Source organism: Martes martes, assembly GCF_963455335.1.
Source record: "Martes martes genome assembly, chromosome: 17".
Lineage (NCBI taxonomy): Eukaryota > Metazoa > Chordata > Mammalia > Carnivora > Mustelidae > Martes > Martes martes.
Genome location: NC_137905.1, coordinates 18,846,709 through 18,866,815, shown reverse-complemented (window position 1 = coordinate 18,866,815; position 20,107 = coordinate 18,846,709). Strand labels below are relative to the sequence as shown.

General features: G+C 58.1%; 3 protein-coding genes across 5 annotated transcripts; 2 read left to right on the top strand and 1 right to left on the bottom strand.

Moving 5' to 3' along the window:
- Positions 1-141: 141 nt before the first annotated feature.
- Positions 142-4,907, bottom strand: EXOC3L1 (exocyst complex component 3 like 1). Its single transcript, XM_080829580.1, has 12 exons — positions 4,732-4,907; positions 4,434-4,653; positions 3,286-3,898; positions 3,085-3,202; positions 2,824-2,949; positions 2,624-2,724; positions 2,306-2,416; positions 1,244-1,373; positions 998-1,120; positions 765-920; positions 549-673; positions 142-452 (listed from the first exon to the last, which is right to left on the bottom strand). The coding sequence occupies exons 2-12, from the start codon at positions 4,531-4,533 to the stop codon at positions 263-265; spliced, it is 1,893 nt and encodes a 630-aa protein (XP_080685706.1). The 5' UTR covers positions 4,534-4,653; positions 4,732-4,907; the 3' UTR covers positions 142-262.
- A 2,253-nt stretch (positions 4,908-7,160) lies between these two features.
- On the top strand, positions 7,161-13,731 carry E2F4 (E2F transcription factor 4). Of its 2 annotated transcripts, XR_013968285.1 has the most exons (11): positions 7,161-7,343; positions 7,784-7,893; positions 8,034-8,195; positions 8,524-8,567; positions 9,308-9,369; positions 9,589-9,886; positions 10,381-10,575; positions 11,154-11,247; positions 12,372-12,419; positions 12,644-12,688; positions 12,792-13,731. XR_013968285.1 is itself a non-coding variant. In XM_080828144.1 (10 exons), exons 1-10 carry the CDS (start codon positions 7,209-7,211, stop codon positions 12,905-12,907), a joined length of 1,215 nt encoding a protein of 404 aa, XP_080684270.1. In that variant the 5' UTR covers positions 7,162-7,208; the 3' UTR covers positions 12,908-13,731. The 2 variants fall into 2 exon arrangements, 1 of the variants encoding a protein (XP_080684270.1); XM_080828144.1 differs by lacking the exon at positions 11,154-11,247 and having other exon boundaries at positions 7,162-7,343.
- Positions 13,732-13,960: 229 nt separating this feature from the next.
- Positions 13,961-18,586, top strand: ELMO3 (engulfment and cell motility 3). 2 transcript variants are annotated; one of them, XM_080828142.1, is made up of 20 exons: positions 13,961-14,222; positions 14,354-14,394; positions 14,496-14,568; positions 14,778-14,828; positions 15,015-15,184; positions 15,271-15,370; positions 15,474-15,625; positions 15,717-15,795; positions 15,934-15,984; positions 16,136-16,195; positions 16,291-16,422; positions 16,527-16,628; positions 16,719-16,827; positions 16,936-17,072; positions 17,169-17,332; positions 17,452-17,564; positions 17,690-17,794; positions 17,903-17,985; positions 18,077-18,163; positions 18,252-18,586. In XM_080828142.1, the coding sequence occupies exons 1-20, from the start codon at positions 14,145-14,147 to the stop codon at positions 18,462-18,464; spliced, it is 2,100 nt and encodes a 699-aa protein (XP_080684268.1). In that variant the 5' UTR covers positions 13,961-14,144; the 3' UTR covers positions 18,465-18,586. The 2 variants fall into 2 exon arrangements, with proteins under 2 accessions (XP_080684268.1, XP_080684269.1); XM_080828143.1 differs by having other exon boundaries at positions 14,104-14,222; positions 16,073-16,195.
- The last annotated feature ends 1,521 nt before the right edge of the window (positions 18,587-20,107 follow it).

Sequence of the window (20,107 nt, the reverse complement as noted above, 5' to 3'; positions counted from 1 at the left end):
AGCTCACTGCCCTGGCGCGAATAGGTGGGGCTGTAGTCCACCTATGGCGGCAGAAGCGCGGGTACTTGCGAACGCAGTCCATACCGGGCTGATGTCAGGACAGGTGAGGTACAGCCCATATATCAGGACTGGAGCCAGGATACCTTAGGCGTTTCACTGAGCGTGAAGCCCCTAATCATCGCACTTTTATTTTATCCCCCCTTCTCCAATACACAATTCAGGCGTCTGGGGGCCATCCCTGTATCCGGAGGGCATCCGGGCGTCAGGCACAGGGCCCCGAGGGAAGGCAAGAGGACAGCGCAGGAGTAGGTGCTGGGACGAGGCTGAAGAGTGCGCGGCGACCGGCAGAGGGCGAGGGCTGCGGGCCGGCCTGCAAGGAGCTGAGTGCGGCCAGGCGTTGCTCCCGCGACACGTCCCCGCGCAGGTCCAAGAGGGCAGAGATATGATCCTCGCTACGGGAACACCACAGAGGTGTGTGTGTGCTCCGTCCCGCTCCGCCCGAATCCATCCTCCCTCGCCCCACCCCCAACCAGAACCAGTCTTCGCACCTCACGTCGGGAAATTTTTGTCGTAGACCTGCCACCTCGAGGCCAAGCAGCATGGGGTCGCGGAGGTTCAACAGATCCCGCAGAGCGAGGAGCACTGGTGCGCACTGAACACTCTCCTCCAGGCCCTGGGCACCGCAGAGTAGGTCTCACGCCCGCCCTGGACCTCCACCTAACCACCGAGACTCCCGCCCATCTTCTCGCCTAACGAACTCTCACCAAGCCAAGGAAAAGCTCCCGAAGCTGTGCCGCGTCGCGCTGCAGGCGCTCGGCCACCTGGGTCCTCTCGTGGGCTCCTCGGCACACTAGGCGGCCCTGCATCAGCGCACGTAGGTACTGTAGTACCACCATACGTTCCGCCTCGGCCAGGAGCAGCTGCGGAGAGCGCAGTGGATTCAGCATGCCTTTCCCATGGGCGCTGCCCTACTCCCCAGCCTTTCCCTTAAACGCACCTGGGCCGCAGGATTCCGCACGCGCCTAAACTCCTGGCAGAATCGCGCTGTCCGCTCGCACACATCGTCCAGCAGCTCTGGGCTCGACAGCCACCGGCGTGAGGGCAGAGCCGCGAACAGGGGCTGTGGGTGGTGGCAGAAACGGGGTTGGAAGAACGATCCAGACCTAGCATTCCCCCCTGCAAAGAGGCACATCCATATATGCTGTATCTCCTCCCCCACCCGCATCCCCACTTGAAGCCTTACCTGGAGCTCTGCCAGCAGCGCCTCCAACACCAGGCGGCAGATCCTCCTCTGTAACTCGTCCAGCGCTGTCTCCACCGGAGCCAAAGCTCCTGAAGCCGCTCCGTCGGGCTGCAGGCCTGACACGGAGGAGCTGGACCGACCAAAAGTTAAGGCTTCAGGACCAAGGCCAAGGCCCTCGCGGCCCACTGTTGTCTAGCCACTCTGTCGCCACCTAGTGGTGCAAGTGTGTGGCGCGAGGGGACCAGAATGGCGGCTCTCTACTTCTGAAGATCTGGGGCTTGGACCAAGGAGCTGTGGACTCGGGCAGCTAGAAGGAACCCAATCAGACCTGCCCCTGGTTTGCAGTGAGACTTCGAGCAAATCATGCCTTTTGTTTTCTGTCTAGGTAAGGAAAGAGTTTAATCCCAGTCAGGAGGGATTCAAATTCATCATTAACTTGTTTGTTCTCTCTGTCCCCCACCCCAAAGAACATAAGACCCAAGAGGAAGGGAACTTTTTTCTGTTTTGTTCACAACTGTAACCTCAGACATTATGTGGCACAGAGTAGGGCCTTGATGAATATGTGTTGGATAAATGAGTGAATGAATAATTGATACTGGCAGGCGGACACTGTGGTAGGTACTTCACATCCGTCACAGGATTCTCAGAATGTACCATTATTACCCACACGTAATACTGATAAGAAAAACAAGATTCAGGGGCGCCTGGGTGGCTCAGTGGGTTAAAGCCTCTGCCTTTGGCTCAGGTCATGGTCCCAGGGTCCTGGGATCAAGCCCTGCATGAGGCTCTCCGCTCAGCAGGGAGCCTGCTTCCCCCTCTGTCTGTCTCTGCCTGCCTCTCTGCCTACTTGTGATCTCTGTCAAATAAATAAATAAAATCTTAAAAAAGAAAACAAGATTCAGAAAGATCAGGTAACTCATCCAAGGTCACACAGTTAGCAATCAGTAGAACTAGGATGGGATTCCCAGGGCTATGTGAGTCTAAAATTTCTGATGACCTAGTGTGGACTGGGCCCATACCTAACCGGGGTTCAGACAGGGGTTCGGGGTGTGTGTCTGGTACCTGAGTGCTGACTGGTGGTTGAGGGTGGCCAGTAGGTAGGGCACGTAATGAGGAGCCATTGCTTCCCCACTGGCGTGGTCTCGAGAGAATCGGATCAGAGCATCACTAAAGCTGCAAAGGGCAGAGGTAGTTCTTGTACCTGTCACTCTGGAGCCCCCACAACCTGAGTCCCTGCTACTCCAACCCCACCTCAAAGAAACCCAAGAGCCTGTTTTGAAGACGCCCTTTCCCCCTCGTGTGTCTAATTCACTCAGATCCCCTTTGGGCTGCCCCAGGAGCACGGCTAGGGGTTGGACGTGGGTCAGTGCCTTGGCAGACCTCCTCAGGAATGTGCCCAGTTCTGATAGTGCCATGCCATGCACCCGCTGCTGCAGTGACTCGCTGACCAGGCTGGTCACACGAATGTTCTCTTCCAGGATCTACAGGCAGAAATGGGTGGCCATCAGCAGAGTCCTAGTCCTTTTCCCCGCCCCTTTCTCTATGGGGGCTTCCCACCTGCCTGGCCTTTTCCCACCCACCTGCAACACTATGGCCGGCATAGGTGAGTGGTAGAAGCCAGAAGAGTCTGTGCCAGGTTCCTGCTCTCGGTTCCACTCAGCTACCTCCCCGTCCAGTGCCCTCTGCAGCCACTGGGTCACATTTGCCTGGAGGAAGGGGCGAAGGGGGCCAGGATGTAGCAGGGCACTGATCCTGCTTGAGACGGGTAGACATGCGACTCTACAGATACAGGCCCACAGCTGGTGGCAGAGCTTCTCTGTACCTGGGCCCCAACTACTCACCTGGATTTGGGTCACAAGTGTTACCTCCAGCTGTTCAATGTTCTCCAGGGTCAGGAGGGGCTCCAGCTGAGACACATCAGCCTCAGGCCCCAACTCTAGGCTCCCCATCATCTCTGGCCTGCAGATGGGTAGCCCAGGGTCACTCTGAGCCCCCAGCCTCTGATCCACCCACTTCCCGTTGCCCCAAGGGGACGGACTGACCCCAGGTACACATGCAGTGCCCAGTGCAGCAAGGTGAAGGCATCAGCAGCTCCAAGTCCAGGCCCTTCCAGGAGTTGCTGCAGGCAGCGGCGCAGTCCACTGTGCAGGGTGTGGGCCCACAGCTGGACCACTTTGTAATGTGGTGGGCAGCAGGGTGCTACTAGTGCTTCAGCTATGGCCAACTCGGCTGGTAAAGCCACCCGCAGGGCTTCCAGCCACCCTGCCAGGGCCCCCGGCTCGGGAAGAAGAGGTGTCCCAAAGTGGGTCCTCTCCAGGCCCTCCTGTAATGCCTGCAGACAGCGCTGCCGCCAGTCCCTGGGGGCCTGCTCCAGGGAGGCCATGTACCCAGCGTCTACCTCTGCCACACGCACAGCAGCCACCAGCAAGGCTGGGTCCTCCCATGCCAGCTGCCTTGCGGCCCCTGCAGCTGCTTCCACCGCCCGGCCGAGAGCCTCAGCCAGAGGGCCCAGCCCCTCAAAGACTGGCAACTCCAGGCCCTCCAGAGGGGCCCATGTCTCTTCTTGTAGCTGCTCCAGCTCCCGAAAGCACACATATGCCTCCAAGAGCCGCTGGGCATCAATCAGGGTCTGCGTGTGGGCCACTGCAGCTGGCACTAAGCAGGGAGAAGAAGAAACAGTCCTGAGTCTCAAACCTCCCACCTGTACAATGGGTACAGCAGGGGATGCTCAGGCCCTAGGGCTGGATGATGTGTAAAATGTTTAATAAGAAGTACAGCAGAGCACTGACCAATCTGAAAGGACCCAGGGAAGGGCCTAGAGACCTGGTGGGCCAGGTGTAAATTTTTGAGCTGGTGGAACAAGAGAAAGTCAGGGATCCTGGAGGCAAGACAGTGAGGAATTTGTGAGGCCATGCTAGTGGCTATTTACCCTGTTAAGGAATTATTTCAATAAATTAGCAACCAGGTTGGTCAGAGCCACTTGACTGAGTCTCAGTCCTGATTCAGACAACTCATGCTTGAGAATCCCAGAATCCCAATTTGTATCCTGGTTCATATGCCATTTGAAGCCTGAATTACTCTCTGGAAGGTCCCTGCAATCCCGCACTAGTGCCCCAGCCCCTCGATCAGCGATGGGGGTTTAGTTAACTAACTCTTGGGGGGCTGAGGCCCAGCACCCCTGCACACTTACCTGCCCACAGCCGGGGCAGCAGCTGAGACAGGACCCGCAGCTGCTTGTGCTGTGCAACCTGTTCCCGCAGCGGTTTCAGGGTCTGCGTGGTCTCTGCCATACCCTGTAGCAACCCATGGGCCTGGCCCAGTGCCTCACGAGCTCCCTGCACGGCCTCAAAAGCCTGGGCCAGCTGCCACACGCCAGTCTTCACGCCCTCCAGGTAGGACTGCACCACTGACTATGGGAGGGAGGCAGCCAGTGAGGTCTGGCAGTCCCACAGCACATCCCCAGCACTCCTTTCCCGACCGATGCCCACCTTGATGCGTGCTTCCAGGGAACAGGTACGCTGAACCTCACGGCTGCGGTACTGGCCCAGTCTGGCCAGCTGCTCCGGCCGGTAGAAGATACCCGAGGCCCATTTGAGTGCTGCTCCTCGGGCAAGCTGCTCCGCCCTCTCCTGCTCTGGCCACTCGGGCCCTGGGCAGGAAGAGCCTGGGCAGCCTCGTCAGTTGGGCAGGGCCTAGAGGAAGTGGCCCGAACCTGCTCCCCTTCCTACTTCTCAGCCCGTCCCCTAGGGCAGTCCCATACATTCCTCCTGCTGCCCTGCAGAGCTCCAGCCAGACCTGGCAAGGGGAATCCAACCCCCCCATTCCCATCTTTCTTGCCACCATCCCTCCCTTAGCCCACCCAGAAGGGCTCATACCGGGGGGAAGTGAGGGCTGCATTTCGTCCTTGGTTGCTGAGTCCATGGCAGTCCCTGGAGGAGCCGAAGATGAGGTAGGAGTGGGGGCAAGAGTCTGGGTTCAAGCAGGCAGAACAGATGCTCCTGTGAGCTGTGGCCTCAGTCTAGGGCCCTCTGAGAAGGAGGAGGGGTGTTCTTGGGGGGTTCCTGCCCAATCCCCTCAGGAAATGAGAAGGAGGTGAGTGTGATGGGGAGACTGGGTTTCTTAGTCTTTCCCCCGTGGATGCCAAGTGAGGGAGGGTAGGCACAGGCCTCTGCCAGCCCCCGCTGCTGCTCTGAATTGCAAAGGACAGTTCAGTATGGAACTCACCAGACTTGACCAGGCATCCAGTTCTTTCTCCTTTGAAAACAGTCTTGGCCTTGAGGATGGCGCTCTCCCCCAGTCTTCAGGGCAGAACTGGGTGTTGTCTTCCTTGGTTCAGGAGGCCTGGGTAGTTCTAGCCCACACCTCAGCATGCAGCAGACTTCTTCTCCCCAAGGAAGCCTCTGTACCACCTCCCTCCCCAGGAGCACCCTCCTCTGTCCAAGGCCCCTCCTTCCCCAAGGCCAAATGCTGGAAAGGAAGGAAGCTGAGCCTCTGGCCCTTTATTCCCAACAGGAAAGGGCATCTGCATTGTGGAAAGGGCTGGGCGCCACTTCCTTGGGGGGAGGGGGCGTACTCCCTGTGAACCCTGAGTCCAGCCCAGTCCATCCAGGACTTTTTGGTGCTCAGGACACAGACATGAGCTAGACAGCCCCAACTTGGGGTGGAGAACAGGGTACGCAAATATGGGTGCAGACAACATCGCAGTGGGAAAACTGTGTTGATGGCTCTTCAGAAGAGGGCATGCACCTCCGCAGAGAGGTGAGAGGCCATAGGCTGTTGTGAGTAAGGTGTGTGGTGAGTGATGTTGAGAGAGGGGTAGAAGGGATATGAAAGCTGCGTTTGTCTTGAGAGTTAGAGAGGGCCATGGAGAGGACCACCGGCTAGTACTAATATAGTGGACCCCGGTTACCACCCAAATCCACCCTTCAGGACAACACCACTTGTTCCCCTAGCTGCCAGTAGTGTAGGTTGCTGAGATGTCACAGCTGAGTCTCTCACTTGAAGTTAGGGCACAAAGGCCTGGTAACCTTGCCTGGACATGGGCCACCTTGGAAGGGCCACCCCAGTTTCAGTGCTGCTAATAGGATGGCCTGAGGCCTCTATTACAACTGTATCATGGTTTAATTCCCCCTTCTGCCCAATTTTGCATGTCTTACTCCCTTACAAGGGAGGGTCCTCAATAAACTTCCCTGCGGGCAGATCCCTGTCTCAAAGACAGCTTTGCAGAGATCTTGACCTAAAATAAATGATAAATAATGATGGTATCAAACATAACAACATGGTACTAGCCAACACACGATCCTTCCTACCTTCCAGGAACTGCTCTAAGTGCTTTACATATATGTACACATATAAGCATGTTTGCCTTGGTGGGAAGATGGTTATAACTCCCTGGTCTCTGAGCACTGCAGTATGCAGACAAGAGAAAGATGAGGCTGGGATCAGGGATGGGGAATGGGAATGGAGACAAGTGAGCAAGTTAGATGGAATTAGTGCTTGCTGTTTTGGCAGGAAGTGAGGGACACTAATAGGGTCAGTAAACCCAAGACACTGGGACAGCTTCTAGGAGCAGGTTTGGGGAAATACATTGGCCTCATCAGGCCGCGTAGTCTCCTCTTCTGAAATGGGGACAGGCTGGGCAGCCAGGAGGGTTGTTGTGGCTCTCCCTTTACTACTGCCGGGGCTGTCCACCGACTCCCTCCACCTCCCTCTGCATTCTGTCCTCTCGCCCGGGATCCACGGATTGTTTTCGTCCTCTTCGGCGGTTGGACATTTGCTGATGGTCCCCGAAGTTTTGCTGCCGTGTCCGCAGAAAGGAATTGCACCGGGTTCCCTGGGAGAGCGCGAAGCGGAAGCGGAAACAGCGACGCTGGCGCCGGCGGCCGGGTGGCCAGGAACGGAAGCGGAAGTGGCGGCGGCGCCGGCCTGGCCTGGCCTGGCTGAGGGGAGGCGGCGGGCGGGAGCGATGGCGGAGGCCGGGCCCCAGGCGCCGCCGCCCCCGGGCACCCCAAGTCGGCACGAGAAAAGCTTGGGACTTCTCACCACCAAGTTCGTTTCGCTTCTGCAAGAGGCCAAGGACGGCGTGCTTGACCTCAAGCTGGTGCGGCCTGAGCTAAGGGGCGACCGGGAGGATAGTGGACCAGGCAGGCCGGGACCGGTAGTGGGAACCCCCGGGGCCGTCCAGCTGAGCCCTCAGAGAGCAAGCCTCCATCGGTGCGCTTTCTCACGGGAGGGAGGCCGGGAGCTGTTTCATTCATTCTGCCGAGGCCATTGAGCGTCAGCTATGTGGCAAGCTCTGAGCTGCAGGTGCGGGTCCTCGTGGCCCTCCTCCGCTTGTGTGGGAAGAAGAGCATCAGAAGATCAGTTCAGACTGTGTCAGGCCTCTTCCTGCCCCGCGGTCCTGATCTGCTATGGTGCCTGGGAGAAGGGTTGGGACTCAGGCCACCCCCTTTTCAGGTCACTGCCAGACTGGGTTTCGAGGTAGCTGGGGGGACACCTGAGAGTGGGGCTGAGTATCCTGCGCTCTGTTCTGTCTGCCAGGCAGCTGACACCCTTGCTGTGCGCCAGAAGCGGCGGATTTACGACATTACCAACGTGCTGGAAGGTATCGGGCTGATCGAGAAAAAATCCAAGAATAGCATCCAGTGGAAGTGAGTGGGGCACCTGGGAGGGCAATGGCATCTTTTACTCAGAAGTGTCAGGGGTGTGGGGAGGAGGACACAGGAGAGAGCAATGGCCATGGGACCCAGAGTTCCTGGCAGCTCCTCTAAGCCTCACTCCCTGGGCTCAGGGGTGTGGGGCCTGGTTGCAATACTCGGGAGATTGCCGACAAGCTGATTGAGCTCAAGGCTGAGATCGAGGAGCTGCAGCAGCGGGAACAAGAACTGGACAAGCACAAGGTGTGGGTGCAGCAGAGCATCCGGAATGTCACAGAGGACGTGCAGAACAGCTGATATCCTCCTGGCGGTCCCTGCTCCCGGGGAGTGGGCGAGGGGCCCTCTAGTCCAGCTGGGTTTGCTCTGTGGTGCCCTAGACACTGTCCTTCTTGGGAGGATGATCCTGCAGCTCCTGGCCAGGTCCCTGCCTTGGCATCCCTCCTCAAACTCAAAGCCCTTCCCCAACCATTCTTGGTCTGTGATCCTTCTCCATGTAGATCCCAAGGCCCAGGACTTTCTCTGAGAGCTTGTATGTCAGATCTCTGCTAAAGAGCTGGGTTTTCTCTGTGGTCTGCTGTCTGTCACCATAGGCAGGGCATCAGCCGTTCTCCTTAACCCCCACACCTTGGCCTACGTGACTCATGAGGACATCTGCAGATGCTTTGCTGGTGAGCAGAGCCTGGGTAGGGGGCCGTGGGGGTGGGGCCACGCTGAGCCACAGCCCTGAGCAGTGGGCTCAGTGCCCAAGAAGAGTTTCTCTCTTAGGAGGGTTCCTTGGGCTTGCCTAAGAGGGTCCCTTGGGCTTGCCTAAGAGGAACCAGGCAGGGTAAGTCCTGGATTTAAGGGTCATTGGGACCCCATGGAGGCAAATCATACTGAAAGCATACAAGAATTTTGGGCTGGGTTCCTGGGTCAGTCCCCATCTGCATTGTTTCCTGGGTCTGGCTTCTCAGGCATGACAGAGGCATAAAGGGTCTCAGAGGATGTGTGTATACTCTTGCATGCTTCTCTCCAGGGAACAGTGGTGCTCACTTGCAACCTGTAGTTAGTTGCATTATAGATGTTCCTTCCTCCTTCTCCGCCTTGCATTCTCTGCATTGTTTTGGGGAAGGAACATTGGCCTTGGCTTGAACATCTACTCCTAGGTAGCAGCCCCATCAGTCAGGAAGTGAGATGCCCATGGCCAGCAATCCTTCGATACACATGTTTGAACCCAGATTTTCTGGTTACTGACCGTTGGGCTCTTAGTAGGAGAAAAGCTTTAGTTTTCTTCCCTGATCAGTGTGGGGTTTGGGTGAGGTTTACTGAATTAAGAGACTACAATTTCCTTCCTTGCTCAAAGGGATAGGCACCCCCATTCTTAGATTAGATTGAGCCCATGGGCCCTGACCCATCCTTGTCATTCTAGGAGATACCCTCCTGGCCATCCGGGCCCCGTCGGGCACCAGCCTGGAGGTGCCCATCCCAGAGGTGGGTGCTAAGCCCAGGCAGGCGGGGTTGATTGAGGGCGGGTGCTGGCTGTGGAGCCTGATAAGTCCCGGGTGGGGCAGGTAGGGGGAGGCCTGGGTTTGGGGTTTATCTAGAAGGACGGGCATCTAGGGTGGGAGAGAACGCTGTGGTCCTGGCCCAGGGTCAGGCAGGAGCCAAGCCTGCTTCTAATTCCACCTGTCTCCCACCCCCCACCTCTAGGGCCTCAATGGACAGAAGAAGTACCAGATTCATCTGAAGAGTGTGAGTGGCCCCATTGAGGTGCTGCTGGTGAACAAGGAGGCATGGAGCTCGCCGCCTGTGGCGGTGCCTGTGCCACCACCTGAAGATCTGCTCCAGAGCCCGCCTGCTGTCTCTACCCCGCCACCTCTGCCCAAGCCTACGCTGGCCCAACCCCAGGACACCTCACGCCCAAGCAGTCCCCAGCTGACCACCCCCACCCCTGTCCCTGACATCAACGAAGCCCAGGGGGTGCCTGGTCCAGCAACTGAGATCACAGGTGAGATATAATAGACAGCTGGTGATGGGGTGATTTTGGGGGCCCAAAAGGCAACGCCTCAGTGTTGGGGGAGGTGTACTCAGACTTGGAAGAGACCCTGTGGGGGTTGTCCTTTACCTGGCCTCCAGCTGGCCTCCCCTTGCTATGGTGGTGAATAAGCCCTTTTTAATAGGGAAGCTCTCAATGTATGAAGGGGTGTCAGTGGGTACAGTTCTCCCCAAAGTCCACCTGTGTCTCACTTTCCCTGGCAGCTGCTCTTAAAGTGTGGCCACAACAGCCATGCCGTCCTTGAGTCTCCCTCCTGCAGGCTTCATGCCCCTCTCTCCTTCGGGGGCTCATTTCTAGGTCACTTCTGTGGCCTGGGGACTGGCCGTGCCTCTGTCCTTGGGCCTGGGAACCGGGGCTCTTGTCATCCTGACTATAGGTTCTAGCACAAAGCTTCTGTATCCTACTTCCTGCTCCCAAGTGACTGGGTTTGGGGGATCTGGTTGCAGTGAGTGGCGGCCCTGGACCAGACAGCAAGGACGGTGGGGAGCTCGCCTCCCTCCCCCCGGTCCTGGCAGCCCTGGACACCCGGCCACTGCAGTCCTCCGCCCTGCTGGACAGCAGCAGCAGCAGCAGCAGCAGCAGCTCATCCGGACCCAACCCTTCTACCTCCTTTGAGCCCATCAAGGCAGACCCCACAGGAGGTGAGTGCGTCTCCCCTGAGGGGCAGGGAGAACCCAGCCTCAGCCACTCCTAGGTCCGAAACAGCTGGAGCTGGAACCCAGCTCACCTGTCTCCTGAGCCAGACCAACGGCCAGCACCCCAGCCTCAACCCTTGCCTCGACCCCAGAGCTCTGCCAGCCTGAGTGAGGAGCCTGCCACCAGCTCAGCACCGGTGCCCCTTTGCTTCCCTTCCCGGGCTACCCAGAACTCTCGGGACCCTCTCATGCCTTGCCTGCCTCCCCTTGCACTTAGGAGTCAGGAAGGCATAACCACCATCCTGGGGAAGGGGCTATGGTACGGCCCTCAGGTTCCAAACGTGGGGGCAGTGCCTTCCTGGGGGAGGTGACATCATCTGCCCGGAGTCTTCTTTCCATCCTGCCATTTGGGTGTTTGCTTCTTCTAGGACTCATTCTCCTTGGCCCACAGGCACTGCTCAGTCTCTTCTCACTAAGTGACCCTTTGTTCTCTGTGTTTCTTCTCTCATGTTCACTGTGTTGTTTCTGTCTGGACTCCACATCTCTATTCCATTGTGTGTCTTGGTCTCCTCGTCACCCTCCAGGTTTGCAGCATTCAGGACCCTTGTACTCCCCACCCCACAGGATGCCGGTGCTGCTCTGGAGAAATGGCCTCGCCCTGACTGCTGGCTCCAGCAGGTTTCTGGGCTGATGCACTCTGGTGCCCTCTTGCTCCTTGGTGTTGCTTTGTAGCTCCTTTGGCATTTATGACACCAACTTTGGCCCTTCTCTCTCACTGGCTTTTTCTGACCTCTCCCTTGCACGCCTTTATAAATGTGCTTCCCAGGTCTCTGTTGCACACCTGTGGAGGGTATCCATTCTGGGCAGATGAATCCCCAGCCTCCAGCTTGCCTAGGTCTTTGTCTGAACTCCACACCTGTGTCCTCGTGCCTTCCTCTGTGCATCTGATGAGCACTTCATTCCTGTGTCACTAACTGAAGCTTGCTTTTCTTTCTCTGTGTGTACCCTCCTATTGGCCCTGGTCCCCCAGGCCTAATACCTGCTTGTCACTCCACTTCCCGTTTCCTTCTTGCTTCTCCTGCTCTCCACATTAACTAACTTGAGTTTTGTCTCAGACATCTCCCATCACTGGCTCCATGTATCCTCAACACTCAGGGTCACTGCCGGCTACTTCTCCCCTAAATTCTTCAGCACCTTCCCCTTTACCCTGACTGATAGGGGTCTGTCTGACACACAGGTTAGGTGGGGCATTTCTGTGTTTGAAAAGGACCTTTAATGCTTCTTAAGGCCTGCTGGATAAAACCAGAGCCCTACACCTGGCCTGTGAGATCGTCGTGTGCCAGCACACCTCTCCACTTTCGTTTTCCTTTGCTTCCCATGTGCCACCTCCCAGTCAGACCTTTGTAGCAGATTTGTCACCCTGTAGCACCAGCCCCTATTAAGTGTCTGCCTCCTCCTCTCTCCAGTCAGCATGGGCAGGCATGAGGGGGCATCTGCCATCGGACAGGGCATACCTACTGAGTCCATAAAGGGAAGGGGTCTGCTGCCCTTCTGTAGCACTTCTGAGTTAGAAGGGCTGTATCAGTCTCCTATGATGGGCCTTTAGTACTCTGGGCTCAGCACTAAGGAACTCACATCTAGCAGGGGAGACTGACAATGCCAGCTTGGCCTGGGGCAGGGCCTCCATCTCCTCAGCTGTGTGGAGCCCCAAGACAGGTGGTGTAACATCTGAGGAAGGTGGAGCTCAGAGTGGGATCGGACTGGATCTCTGTGCCCCTGAGCATGGCTTTCTTGTCTTTCAGTTCTGGAACTCCCCAAAGAGCTGTCAGAAATCTTTGATCCCACACGAGGTAGGTCTTCATTCTTCATTCTTCCATGGGGTAAGGGCACAGCTCATTGGGTCTTATGGTCGTTTTCTTGCACTTCTGAGGACCTATGATTGTGCTTGGTACCTGCGCAAAGAGTAAAGTTCCTGATGGGTGGCTGGTGGGTGGGGGGGTTGGTCTTCTCCATGGGCTTTAGTAGGTGGAGAGCCAGGAGCCAAAATGTAACCGAGCTTTCCCTTCCTCCCCAGAATGCATGAACTCAGAGCTGCTGGAGGAGCTGATGTCCTCAGAAGGTGGGTGGCCCAGGAAGGTGGGGGGTGGGGGTGGGCGGGGGGTTGGGCAACTGCTGGCGGTGGGGGGTCTTGGCCCAGAGCCTCAGGCTGGTGCTCTCTGCAGTGTTTGCCCCCCTCCTCCGCCTTTCTCCACCCCCTGGAGACCACGATTACATCTACAACCTGGACGAGAGTGAAGGTGTCTGTGACCTCTTCGATGTGCCTGTTCTCAACCTCTGACTGACAGGGACATTCCCTGTGTGGCTGGGACACAGACTGTGTGACCTGGGGGGCTGCCTGAGGACCTCCCCCACTCAACCCCTACACAGCTTGAGAGCCACAGACTCCTGGCTTCCCCAGCCTTCCCTCACTGCAGTTCTGAAAACTCCCACTCCTCCACGAGCACCTGTACCGTGCTAGGAAAGCAGGGGCAAGGGGCTCAGCCCCCTTCGCCATGGAGCCAGAGTGTTTGCCTCTCCTTTTCTGGGGCTCTTCCCCCACCTCATGCCCTCTCCGAGCCCTCTCAGAGCCCAGGCTCGGCTGCCACTCAGTGGCACAGAACTGAAGACCTGCCATCATCTGCATAGGGCAGCTTGTCCAGCCCCACTGCCTTGTTGCAGCCAATGCCTCCCAGTCTGTGGAGGGAAGCCTGGGGTGGAGCCAGAAGCTTGCCAGCACCACCTCTAGCCCCCTTCGCGTCTCCCCGCCCCTGACCCTGCAGCTCCCCCAGACCTCTCCCATGTACTCCCCCATCTGCTGGGCCCTTAGCCCCGGGACCTATAGGTGGTGGGGTTGGGGGTGCTGCTAACAGGAAGGAACAGAGAGGTCTTTAGCTAGAAATTTGGGCGGGTAAGCCCCTGAGGATTGGCCCAATCTCCTGCTGCCCTGTAGGTCCCCTGCCTTGTTTATTCATTTACCCTCATTTAGAGCCATTTGCAGAGATTTAGAAAGATTTGCAGTAACGAATGGATTCCTATATAAAGATTATTTTTATACTTTTTGCAGCAAAAGGAAATTGTAATATTTGTACAGTATCCAAGTGAATAAAGACCATGCCTAAGGCTATCTCTGATCTGGTTCTTTCAGGGCCTCTCTCTGGAATTCTGCTGGGTTGGTGGTGGGATCGGGCGAGTTACCTTTCTTGGAAAGGGAGGTGTGGCTGCTCTGGCATTCCGCCCTCCGCCTCCTGACCTGGCGCACCTTGGGGCGGGGCGGGGCCGCGGGAGTGGGGCGGGGCGGGGCGGGGCGGGGCCGGCGCCTAACCACAGGACTCCAACCCGGAACTAATCTCGTCTCCCTTGGGAAGGCCGCGGCCCCTGGCCAGGAGTGGGAACCTGACCCGTCAGTGCGGGCCACCAAGGGGTCCAAGCCTTGGACAGAGGGACGTCCTCGTTTTCGGAGACACCAGACCAGGCGCCCGCCTCGGCTGGAGCTTGGATGGTCTAGAAACTACACGCGCTCTTGCCCTGGTTGGACCATGGCGCCCCAGCGAAACGTGGTGAAGATCGCGGTCCAGATGCCTGACGCCATCCCGCAGCTCATCCGGCTGGACCAGGTCACTCGGCCTGTCTGGCCTACTACATTCACCCCACCACCCACCTCCGGGTCGACCCCTTCCCCTCGGAACCCCCAGGGTCCTCCCCAACTCCTCCCCACACCTGCCCCATGAGTGACCTCCACTTGCAGGCAAAGCCTCTGGCCGCTGTGCTGAAGGAGGTGTGCGACGCGTGAGTGCTGGTTGGCCAGGCTGGGGAGGGGGATGGGGGAAGGGAGGGCAGGAAGGAGGGCCGCCCTCTACCTGCCTCACTGAGCCTCGGCCTCCTCGCAGGTGGAGCTTGGATCACTCGGAATGCTACGCTCTGCAGTTTGCTGATGGGCACAGGAGATACATCACTGAGAACGTGAGTCCCCCCACCCGCTAGGCCCATACCCCACTGTGCAACACCCCCGCCCCTTCTAACGCACCTGATCTTGATCCCTCAGACTCATCCCCGTCTGGAATGTGATCTTTCTTTTCCTGACTCCCAAACCCTCCCTCACCAACAACCCGGATTAACCAATACTCAGAGCCCTTCGTTTACTTCTCTCCCTTTCTCTCCGTCTTCTCCAGAACCGCGCAGAGATCAAGAATGGCAGCATCCTGTGCCTCAGCACTGCCCCAGTAATGCCCTTCTTGACCCTCCCCTCATTCCCTGCCCTTCTCTGGCCCTTTGCCGCCCACCTTCCTCTCTGCCTATAGTGGGAGGGCCCAACCCCAGCTTTGTAGTGCCCCACCTAGTGGGCATCTGAGTCCCCACACCTCCAGCCCTGTTCTCCAGCCTCCCTCACCTTTCCCACTCCTGCCCAGGACCTTGAGGCTGAGCGGCTGTTGCGTGGGCTGCAGAATGGGAGTCGTGAAAGGCGCCGGGAAACTCTGCACCACCTCGTCTTGCTGGCCCCAGATGTTACCTTTGCCCAGGAGGTTATCAGCCGTGATGGGCTTCAGAGACTAGGCACCATCATTGAGGATGGGGATGAGTGAGCACAGGACTGTGGTTTGTGGTGGACATGGCGGGGCTGGGGGTCCTGGCCTGGGCCCCACTCAGCCCCAGATGTCCCCCCAGCTTAGGGGAGGTGCTGACCCTCGCACTGAGGGCCTTCTTGGAGCTCATGGAACACGGCATGGTGTCCTGGGAGACACTCAGCATCCCCTTTGTTAGGAAGGTGGGTTGGCTTTTTTAGGGGCAGCAGGTGGGGCTGTGGGGTGGTGTCAAGATCTGGCCTTCCACGGCGGGGAAGTGGTAGCAAGCCCCTACCCCTGTTACAGGTGGTATGCTATGTGAACATGAACCTGATGGATGCGTCTGTGCAGCCCCTGGCCCTCAGGCTGCTAGAGAGTGTGACCTTGAGCAGCCCTGCCCTGGGCCAGCTGGTCAAGAGTGAAGTGCCACTGGATAGGCTGCTGGTACATCTACAGGTGTAAGTGTCTGGGGGTGGGAGTGGGACACAGGTGAGGGGCATGGAGCCAGACCCTGGACAGCCCGCTGATAGCCTCCTCTTCTTGCCCCAGGATGAACCAGCAGCTACAAACCAAGGCGATGGCATTGCTCACAGCTTTGCTGCAGGGGGCCAGCCCTACTGAACGTAAAGTGAGTGTCCCGTCTGGTGAGGACTGGGGGATGGGAGGAAGGGCAGGAGCTGGTGGGTACTGCGCTCCATCCCAGGACTGCAGGATGGCTGCTCACGGTGGCGCTGAATCATCTAAACCCCCTTCCCAATTACCCCAGCACATGCTTGACTACCTGTGGCAGAGAAACCTTCGCCAGTTCATCTATAAGGTAGGAAGGACTGGGCTAGGCAGACCCCTCCCCACTTTTCCTCCCCTAGTAAGCCTCCATTCACACCTGCGGACTGGCCGTTCTCCAGAACATCATCCACAGTGCAACACCATTGGGTGACGAGATGGCTCACCATTTGTATGTACTGCAGGCCCTTACATTGGGGCTGCTGGAGCCACGCATGAGGACGCCACTGGACCCCTATAGCCAGGTGGGTGCCTTGGGGGTATACGAGGCTGGGGAAGCTAGAGCATGGCCTCGGATCTGTGATCCTGACACCCCATTACCCCACAACGACGACCCCAGGAACAGCGGGAGCAGCTGCAGGCCCTGCGTCAGGCTGCCTTCCAGTCGGAGGGGGAGTCTCTGGGCAGCGGGCTTAGTGCCGACCGTCGCCGTTCCCTGTGTGCCCGCGAGTTCCGAAAACTGGGCTTTTCCGTGAGTGACCTCTCCCTAGCTCCCCACCCTCGCCTCAACCCGGGGCTGCTGTTGTTCCAGAGGCCGGGGGCCCTTCCTGAGCTGCCGGTCCTGCTTCCCCCCAGAACAGCAACCCCGCACAGGATCTAGAGCGCGTGCCCCCCGGCCTGCTGGCGCTGGACAACATGCTCTACTTCTCCAGACATGCACCCAGCGCCTACAGCCGGGTCAGTACTCGGTTGGGGGGGTGGGAGATGGCAGGGTCCCCCCGGGCCATAGCTCTGCTCCCATCCCATTTGCTTTTTCTCCCACCCCAGTTTGTGCTGGAAAACAGCAGCCGTGAGGACAAGCATGAGTGCCCCTTTGCCCGGAGCAGCATCCAGCTCACCGTGTTGCTGTGTGAGCTGCTTCATGTTGGGGAGCCCTGTGAGTGGCACTGGGCACAGCGTGTCTGGGAACGGGGGACGGAAGGGCAGAGAGGGCCAGGGGCTGCACACGCATTCTCCCTGAGCCCCGCCTGCCCCCCTGCTCCAGGCTCCGAAACAGCCCAGGACTTTTCGCCCATGTTCTTCAGCCAAGACCAGAGTTTTCATGAGCTCTTCTGTGTGAGCATCCAGCTGCTGAATAAGACCTGGAAGGAGATGCGAGCCACCCAGGAGGATTTTGACAAGGTGGACAGGGTGGGAGGGAGGAGACCCGAGCCAGGGCAGGGGCTGTTCTCAGTCGAGGTCCAGAGTGCAGCGCTGAGTGGAACTTGGTGGCCCCAGGTTATGCAGGTGGTGCGGGAGCAGCTGGCCCGCACGCTGGCCCTGAAGCCCAGCTCCCTGGAGCTTTTCCGAACCAAGGTGAACGCGCTCCCCTATGGGGAGGTGCTGCGGCTGAGGCAGACAGAGCGGCTGCATCAGGAGGGCACGCTGGCCCCTCCCATACTGTGAGTTGGTGGGCCAGGTTCCCCTTCCAGCCCCTAACCGGCCCCTAACCTGGTGCCCCATGGGCCTTGCCCCAGGTCAGTCCCAGTCGGCAAGGCTTCCCCTTGTCCCCCACCCCCAGGGAGCTACGGGAGAAGCTGAAGCCAGAGCTCATGGGCCTGATCCGTCAGCAGCGTTTGCTCCGCCTCTGTGAGGGGACACTCTTCCGCAAAATCAGCAGCCGGAGGCGCCAGGGTAGTGGAGCCCACGGGGGGGGGGGGAAGTGGGGGTGTTGGGGGGGTGGGCAGAGTGTGGCTGGGTTGGGGTCAGGGGTCAGGGCCCCTCTCGTCACTCCCTCCCTCTTCCCTTTCTGCTCACAGACAAACTGTGGTTCTGCTGCCTGTCCCCCAACCACAAGGTGCTGCAGTACGGGGACATGGAGGAGGGCGCCAGCCCACCCACCCTGGACAGCCTGCCTGAGCAGCGTAAGGAGGACAGGGCAGGGGTCCGGGTCAGCCACCTGCCCTCCCCATACCACCCCCTGTCCGGGGACCGCCTGGGTCCCAGTGGTCAGCCCAGCCTTCTTCCTGCAGTCCCTGTGGCCGATATCAAGGCACTGCTAACAGGCAAAGACTGCCCCCACGTCCGGGAGAAGGGCTCAGGGAAGCAGAACAAGGTGAGTGCAGTGGAAGCCTGGGGCTCCTTCCCACCCACACCTGCCCTGCTCTTTTCCCCGCTCAGCGCTCTCCACTCCCTGCCTTCCCCAGGACCTCTATGAGTTAGCCTTCTCCGTCAGCTATGACCATGGGGAGGCAGAGGCGTACCTCAACTTCATCGCCCCATCCAAACGGGAGGTGAGTGTCTGGGCCAGAATGAGCCAAGTTGGGCAGATGGGCCAGGGCAGAGATGGGCAGGCCCTCACAGAGCTGGCTCTGTCCCCAGTTCCACCTGTGGACAGATGGGCTGAGTGCCCTGCTAGGCAGTCCCATGGGCAGTGAGCAGACTCGGCTGGACCTGGAGCTGCTGCTGACGATGGAGACCAAGCTGCGGTTGTTGGAGCTGGAGAATGTGCCTATTCCCGAGCAGCCTCCTCCCATCCCCCCACCCCCCACCAATTTCAACTTCTGCTATGACTGCAGCATCGCTGAACCTTGACAGTGAGGTTGGCTGTGTACCTCAGCTGCTGGCATTGGTGACAGTGAAGGGTGGGGGGTGGAAAAGCCCAGACACCCTGACCAGCAGAGGCTGCAGCAGAAATAAAGTCTGCCTGACTCCTGGGTGTGTGTCGAGCCAGTTCTCCAACTGTGGGCCAAGCCTGCCTTCAAATTTAGATGGCAAAGATATGGGGCATCGGGTCAAGATCACTGCCTGGGGCCACAAACCTGTGCGGCTGTGGTTGAGGGGCTGGTGTTCTCCAGGAGGGGCTGGAGACAAGCTGACCCTCCAGTCCTTCCACCGGATGAGTCCTCAGCCTGTCTCGGTGCTGGGCCAGTTGAGGGAGAAGTGGCAGGGCAGAAGGTATTGCCCTAGATGGATACCTTCCTGGGCCGCAATAACAGGGGCCTAGTTTCCAGAAGGCTCCTGACATCTGAACTCAGTCCTCAGTCCTGCTTGGCCACACCTCGTGTCCTTTTCAAGACTAGGAGGCCCTCTGATGAGAGACCTGAAGGGACAGATGTGAAGCCCAGTCTGTTTGGTGATGAATGGCAAACTCCGAATTCCAAATTTATGCCCCCAGGTGGTGGTGGGATGGGGCTGATGCTGACAGGAGGGTATTCAGTGCTGGAAGCCTGGCATTCTGATCCAAATCTAGCCAGGAGCATGGGTGTGGTGGGGGCCACAGCCAGGCAAGACCCCTGGGGGTAGAAGTGGCTAGGGGTGTTGGGCCCAGCTGGAGTTCAGTTTCAGAGGCTGGTACACCAACCCACAGGCCCCACATGGCAGGCTAGAAGCTGCCACCTCTTTCTAACCTCCTCCATGCCCTTCAGTACTTCTCTTTCTCAGCACATTCGCACATACATTTTCAAGTGTTAACCATCAACCTGTTACCTTGAAAACTGGTGAAATGGCATCTCCTTTGAACAATGCGCTTGGGGGAGCACCTGCTTCTGACTCAGGCCTTCAGGGCCCGACATGCCCACTCCTGTATTCAGAGCCTTCCCACCACACTTGGAATAGTTCAAGTTCAACTTGTTGAGTTCAAGATGGCAGCTAGGAGCGTGATCCCACATGCAGTTAACTCTTCTAATACCATCAGTTCTTCCTCCCTCCCCAGTGTCTCCACTCCCTTGTCCAGGCCACTAGCATCTTGGCAAAAATCTTCCTGGCTTCCTGCCTCCTGTCTTGCCCCTACAGTCCTTAACACCCTGAGTGCTTCTTCAGACATGAAGCTGATGTGATTACACACTCACATGCACGCTACCCCCAGCCTGTATTTTTCAGTGTCTCTCTGTTGTCTGTGGGATAAAGGTCAGTTACCCACCTGAGCAGTAGAACTAGATGTGTTGCAGACATGTTGTGGTTTAGGACGTCTAACAAAAGGCCTGTGGCAGAGCATCTGGGTGGCTCAGTGGGTTAGAGCCTCTGCCTTCGGCTCAGGTCATGATCTTGGTCTTGGGATCGAGCCCCACATCGGGCTCTCTGCTCAGCAGGGAGCCTGCTTCCTCCTCTCTCTCTGCCTGCCTCTCTGCCTACTTGTGATCTCTGTCTGTCAAATAAATAAATAAAATCTTAAAAAAAAAAAAAAAAGGCCTGTGGCATGCAGAGTTCTCCAGAGTTCTCTGTGTTTGATCCGAGCT

Excerpts from the sequence above, each read along its gene's own strand:
- EXOC3L1 (XM_080829580.1), bottom strand. The coding sequence starts at position 4,533 with ATGGCAGAGACCACGCAGACCCTGAAACCGCTGCGGGAACAGGTTGCA. Across the intron at positions 1,374-2,305 it reads AACCACCAGTCAGCACTCAG|CTCCTCCGTGTCAGGCCTGC; the intron begins GTACCAGACACA and ends TGGTCGGTCCAG. Across the intron at positions 674-764 it reads GGGAGCTTTTCCTTGGCTTG|GGCCTGGAGGAGAGTGTTCA; the intron begins GTGAGAGTTCGT and ends TGCGGTGCCCAG.
- E2F4 (XM_080828144.1), top strand. The coding sequence starts at position 7,209 with ATGGCGGAGGCCGGGCCCCAGGCGCCGCCGCCCCCGGGCACCCCAAGT. Across the intron at positions 8,196-8,523 it reads GAGGACGTGCAGAACAGCTG|CTTGGCCTACGTGACTCATG; the intron begins ATATCCTCCTGG and ends TAACCCCCACAC. Across the intron at positions 12,420-12,643 it reads AATCTTTGATCCCACACGAG|AATGCATGAACTCAGAGCTG; the intron begins GTAGGTCTTCAT and ends CTTCCTCCCCAG.
- ELMO3 (XM_080828143.1), top strand. The coding sequence starts at position 14,145 with ATGGCGCCCCAGCGAAACGTGGTGAAGATCGCGGTCCAGATGCCTGAC. Across the intron at positions 14,829-15,014 it reads TGTGCCTCAGCACTGCCCCA|GACCTTGAGGCTGAGCGGCT; the intron begins GTAATGCCCTTC and ends ACTCCTGCCCAG. Across the intron at positions 17,795-17,902 it reads GGACAGCCTGCCTGAGCAGC|TCCCTGTGGCCGATATCAAG; the intron begins GTAAGGAGGACA and ends TTCTTCCTGCAG.